The following is a 5,196-nucleotide window of genomic DNA, read 5'->3' as shown; positions in this document are numbered from 1 at the left end:
CGCACGGCTGCCGCGGCGCCGGGCGCGAGGCCCCGCGCGTCGGCGAGCGCCGGCGGCGGGGCCCCGGGCGCGGCCGCGCCGCGGGGCGCCGCGCCGAGGAGGCCGCGCGCGGCCGCGAGCTGGCGCGACGTCGGCGCCGTCATCCGCACGGCGCCGCAGCGGTGGAGCCGGAGGTCGCCGTGGGCCTCGTCGAAGCCGTCCCCGGGCGCCGCGTCGCGCGCGCGCCGGAGCACGGCGAAGGCGCTCCAGGCGACGCTGCGGAGCCGGACGTGCGTCGCGGCGTCGCCTCGCGCGGGCGGCTCGCGGACGACGCGGCGGCAGCGGACCGCGTCGCCGGCGCGCGCGGCGCGCGGGAGCCGGCCCGCCCGCTCCGGCCGCTGGAACGCGACGAGCGTCGCCGTGCGCGCGCCGTCGCCGTTCGACCAGCACGATGATGCATCGATGAGCGCGCAGCCATCTCGCAGCCCGCAACGCGTTGATGATCTGTTGATGCCACAGCGCTCCGCGACCGAACGCGCTGATGCGCGCGCTCCTGCTCGTCGCGGCGCTCGCCGCCGGCGACGACCGGCATCACCGGAACCACTCGCGCGGCAACTGGACGCGCGCGGAGCTCAGCGTCGCCTTCACGACGGACCTGCACGGCGAGATCGGCGCGCTGAAGCACGCCTTCTGGCTGGCGCGAAGCCTGCCGGCGCCGGCCCTCGTCGTCGACAGCGGCGACGCCTGCGTCGGCACGGCCTACTTCCGGCGGGCGGGCCCCGCGGGCATGGGCCGCGCGATGCGCGGCCTCGGCTACGCGGCTTTAGGCGTCGGCAACCACGACCTCGAGTTCGCGGCCGAGCTCGGCAACCTGTCGGCGGCGGCGCGGGCGCCCTTCGTGTCGGCCAGCGCGTGCCGGACCTACGACCACGTGCGCTGCACGCGGCTGCGCCGCGCGGGCGACGTCCGCGTCGGTTTTTTGGGCTACACGGACACGGCGACGCTTCCGGGGGGCCGCGCCTGCGACGACGCGACGGCGGCCGCGGCGCTCGACGACGCGCGGGACCTGCGGTTCCGCGGCGCGGACGTCGTGATCGCCCTGGGCCACTGCGGCTACGACTTCGATTTGAGGCTTTTCGCGAGAGCGAGGGAGAGGGCGAGCCGAATAGACGCGATCCTCGGCGGCCACACGCACCTCGTCCGCGGCGTCGCCGGGCGGCGCGCGCCCGTCGTCGCCCAAGCCGGCGTCTCCGGGAGCCACCTCGGCGTGCTGGTCCTCGCGCTCGGCCGCCGCGCCGGCGGCGTCCGCGTCGACGCCGCCAGGGTCACGCTCGTGCCCCTGGAGCCCGACTTCGCGCCGCCGGAGACGACCCCGGCCTTCGCGGACTTTGCGGCGCTCGTCGACGCGGAGCTCGGGGAGCCGTCGACGGAGAGCTGGCGGGACGCGCGCGGCGCCGCGGACGCGCTGCCGTGCCGATCCGGCGAGTGCGCGCTCGGGTCGCTCGTCGCCGACGCCATGGAGCGCCTCGGCTGCGAGACGACGAAGGGCCCGGTCATCGCGCTCCTCGAGAGCGGGTCCGTGCGGGGCCGCCTGGAAGCGGGGCCCGTCGGCCGCGACGCGGCGACGCGCGTGCTTCCCTGGGCGAACCGCTACGCGGTCCTCACCTTCGAGAACGCGTCGCGCCTCGACGCCTTCGCGGCCCACGGCGCAGCGAGCCGGGCGCCGCGCGGCACGGGCGGCGCGTTCCTCCAGGCGTCGTCGCGCGCGCGCGTCGTCGTCGACGGGCGCTCCGCGTCGGTCCTCGTCGCCGACCGGGGCTGCGAAGCCGCCCGGAACAACGATGGACCCCTCGTGCTCGACGACGACGCGCTGACGGTGCCGCCGGGCTGCTTCCGGCGGCCGGCGGGACCCGTCGACGTCGTCGTCACGGAGTGGCTCGCGGACGGCGGCGACGGCTTCGGCGCCGTCCTGGGAGGAGTAGAAAGAAGAAACCTCGGCGACGCCGTCGACGTCGACGTCTTCCTGCGCTCCCTGCGCGGCGCCGCGTCGCCGCGCGGACGCGAGGGCCGCGTCGTCGTCGACGGCCCGCCGCCGCGCTGCGACGAGGCGACTCCACCTCCGGGCGGCGCGTCGCCCGCCGTCGCGGGTTTCCTCGGCGGCCTGTCCATGGTGTCGTCCTTCGTCGCGACCTACCCGCTGTCGACGCTGCAGACGCGGGCCATGCTCGGCGAGCCGCTGGGTTTCGGCGACGGCTGCGGCCTCTACCGGGGCGTCAACGTCGCCGCGTGCGCGGTCTACGCGTCCGGTACGGTCTTCTGGGCCGCGCAGGCCTTCTTCGCGGCGCTCCTCGAGGAGCGGCGCGGCGCGCCGGGCGCCGCGGAGACGTTCCTGGCGACGGCCCTCGCGGGCCTCTGCAACGTCGTCGCCACGAACCCGTTCTGGGTCGTCGTGACGCGGCTCCAGGGGGGGTTGCCCGCGACGCCGGACGGCGGCGAGCGCGCGCGGCGGCCGGCCTGGTTCTGCGCGGGGCTCGCGCCGAATCTGGTGCTCATCCTCTTCCCCGCGCTGCGCCAGATGGCCTACGACGGGCTGCTGCGCGGCCTCGGCGCCACGGAGGCGTCCGCGGGGCCGTCGCTCATCGCGGCCGCGGCGGCCGCGGCGACGCTCGCGGCCGCGGTCGTCACGCACCCGCTCCAGTGGTACCGGAGCCGGCTCCAGGCGACGGACGTGTCCCACGGGCACCGCCCGGCGAAGCGCGGCACGGTCTTCGACGGCCTCAGCATCAAGCTCCTCCACACGGTCCTCTCGAACACGCTCATGTACATCTCCAAGGAGCAGCTCACGGAGTTCGTCCTCGGCGAGTTCGAGAAGCGCGTAAGGTGAAGCTTAGGTCAGCGTCGGCGAGCCCGGCGGGACCAGCAGCCCGTCGTCCTGGTCGTGCGTCGGCGGGTGGAGCACGGCGCCGGCCCAGGGCCAGTCGAGGGACCCGAGGAGCGGGTCGTAGTAGCCGTTGTTCGCCAGCGAGCAGCGGCCGAGGTAAAAGGCCCAGAAGCGCCGCGGGTCCACGGACCCGACGAGCGTCGGCAGCGGGCGCACGTCCCAATCCGCGTCGTCGAGGGGCGCGTCGCGGTAGACGAAGAGCGCGGCGCCGGGCACCGCCAGCGACAGCGCCGAAAAGAAAAAGAGCGCGCCCTCGCGGAAGAAGGCGTTGGCCTTCCGCGCGACCTTGGCCCCGGCGACGCAGTCGCAGCCCCGCGACGCGCAGACCAGCACCGCGAGGACGTGGAGCAGCAGCCCCCCGAGCGCGTAGAAGGGCCCGCGGCCCAGCGCCTCGAGGAGCGCGAGGGGCTGCTCGCAGGCCGTCGCTTCGAGGCACATGAGCGCGCGGTCGCAGCACCGCTCGCCGCAGCTCATGCGCGCGCGCGGCCGCCGCCGCACCGTCCGCAGCATGCCCCGGTCCCGCCACTCGCGCGCGACGGCGGCCTCCTCGGCGGCCGCGCTGAGCTCGTCGTCCTCGTCGTCGAAGACGTCGCAGCGCTCGACGTCGGACGCGCGGACGCGCGGCTGCACGAGCTCGAGGCGGAGCGGCGCCGAATCGTCGTCGTCGTCGGCGCCGCGCGCCGCGTCGGCCGGCGCGTGGAGCTGGGACCGCACCTGGTCCGCCGCGGAGCCGGCCCACTTGCTCTCGCCCGTCGCCACGTTCAGGTGGTAGTCGCAGCCCGTCTCCGGGTCTTTAAAGGTCTCCCACTCGCGCGGCTTCTCGGGGATCACCGTCGGCAGCATCATGGCGCGCACCTGCGCGGCGGCCGAGAGCTCGGCCATGACGCGGTTTGCCTAGGTCGCGGCGCTCGTGGTGGGCTGCTCGACGGCGACGTGGTAGGCCACCGCGACGAGGCCCGCGATCAGGACCACGACGATCAGCACGATCACATCATGCAGCCCAACTGGTGCTGGTTCAACAATCCATGCAAGAATCCAACTTTGGGCAGCCCAATAAAAAACAACAGGCTTTGCGACGATGGCCCGGGGCTTCATCGACCCGTACCGGGTCATGGACGAGGGGGACCACGACGCGGAGAAGCAGACCCGGCAGAAGGAGTCGAACGCCGTGCTCTACTGCTGCCTCGCGTCCGCCGTGGCCATGACGATCTACTGCGTGGCCACGGCGTCCTACGTGCCCTGGCTCCGCGGGGCGGCGCGCGGGTCCGGGAGCGACTACGCGCCGACGCTCTACCCGAAGGCGGAGCTCCTCAAGGTCTACTACGTCAACGCCGCCGGCGACGTCGAGCGGCGGCGGTCCATGGAGGCCATGCTCGGCGGTTCTCCGGGCGGCGCGTCGCGCGGCCACGAGCGCGTCGGCGCGCTCGAGGCGACGACCGCCGCCGACCTCGCGCCGCCGTCGGAGATCGGCGCCTTCATCGCGTCGCACCGGAGCTGCGACGCCTACGAGTGCGCGGCGACGCCGAACCCGGCCGCGTGCTGCGTCGACCGGGCGAGCGCCGAGGGCCGGAGCGCCGACTCCGTCTACAACGCGCTCGCGGACGACGCCTTCGCCTGCGTCCCGGACCCGGCCCTGGCCTTCGCGTCCGCGGCGAGCCACGCGGGCTGCTACGCGCGCGTCGCCGCCTGGGCGTCCTTCGTCAAGGCCTGTGTGGAAATCAACCGCTGGTTTGGGACGTCCCAACCAAACTTTGAAATTCTCTAGCTCGGCCAAATCGAAGTCGATTCGGCTGATTCTTGGACGAATCGATCGCTCTCGTCGAGTTCTCGAAGCAGAGCCGAACTTGTGTCGAACCTTTCGAATGCGCGCACATTGAAGTCGGGTTGAAGATTTGAGTTCCACGCAGGTCAAGGCGCTGCACGCCGCGAAGCGCGAGTTCCCGCGCGGGGGCCCCGCCGCGAGCCGGGCCGTCGGGACCCTCGCGGAGATGGCCGAGGGCCCGCGGCACCACGGCCAGGAGGAGGAGATCGAGGCCGCGCTCGAACGGGACGGCGTCGTCATGATCCTGCGGGACACGGTCGCGCTCCCCGACGACTGGGAGGCGACGCTGGAGAAGGAGCTCGAGCAGATCCGGTCCGTGCCCTGGGACTACGTGCGCCTCGACCTCGCCCCGGACCGCATCTCCGTCTACAACGAGGACTGGGCGCACCACCTCCCCGCCGTCGCGTTCCGCGCCGCGCTCTACGGGTCCTGCGCGGCGCCGCGCGGAACTCAA

The 5,196-nt window shown here is 74.3% G+C and overlaps 1 protein-coding gene across 1 annotated transcript; it reads left to right on the top strand.

The window, feature by feature from the left end:
- Positions 1 to 520: 520 nt before the first annotated feature.
- AURANDRAFT_60854 (hypothetical protein) lies at positions 521 to 2,863 on the top strand (the record flags this gene model as incomplete). Its single annotated transcript, XM_009034319.1, has 1 exon — positions 521 to 2,863. The coding sequence occupies one exon, from the start codon at positions 521 to 523 to the stop codon at positions 2,861 to 2,863; it is 2,343 nt and encodes a 780-aa protein (XP_009032567.1).
- Positions 2,864 to 5,196: the final 2,333 nt, after the last annotated feature.

Source organism: Aureococcus anophagefferens (genome assembly GCF_000186865.1).
Source record: "Aureococcus anophagefferens unplaced genomic scaffold AURANscaffold_1, whole genome shotgun sequence".
Taxonomy (NCBI): Eukaryota; class Pelagophyceae; order Pelagomonadales; family Pelagomonadaceae; genus Aureococcus; species Aureococcus anophagefferens.
This window is presented reverse-complemented; position numbering and strand designations above follow the sequence as displayed.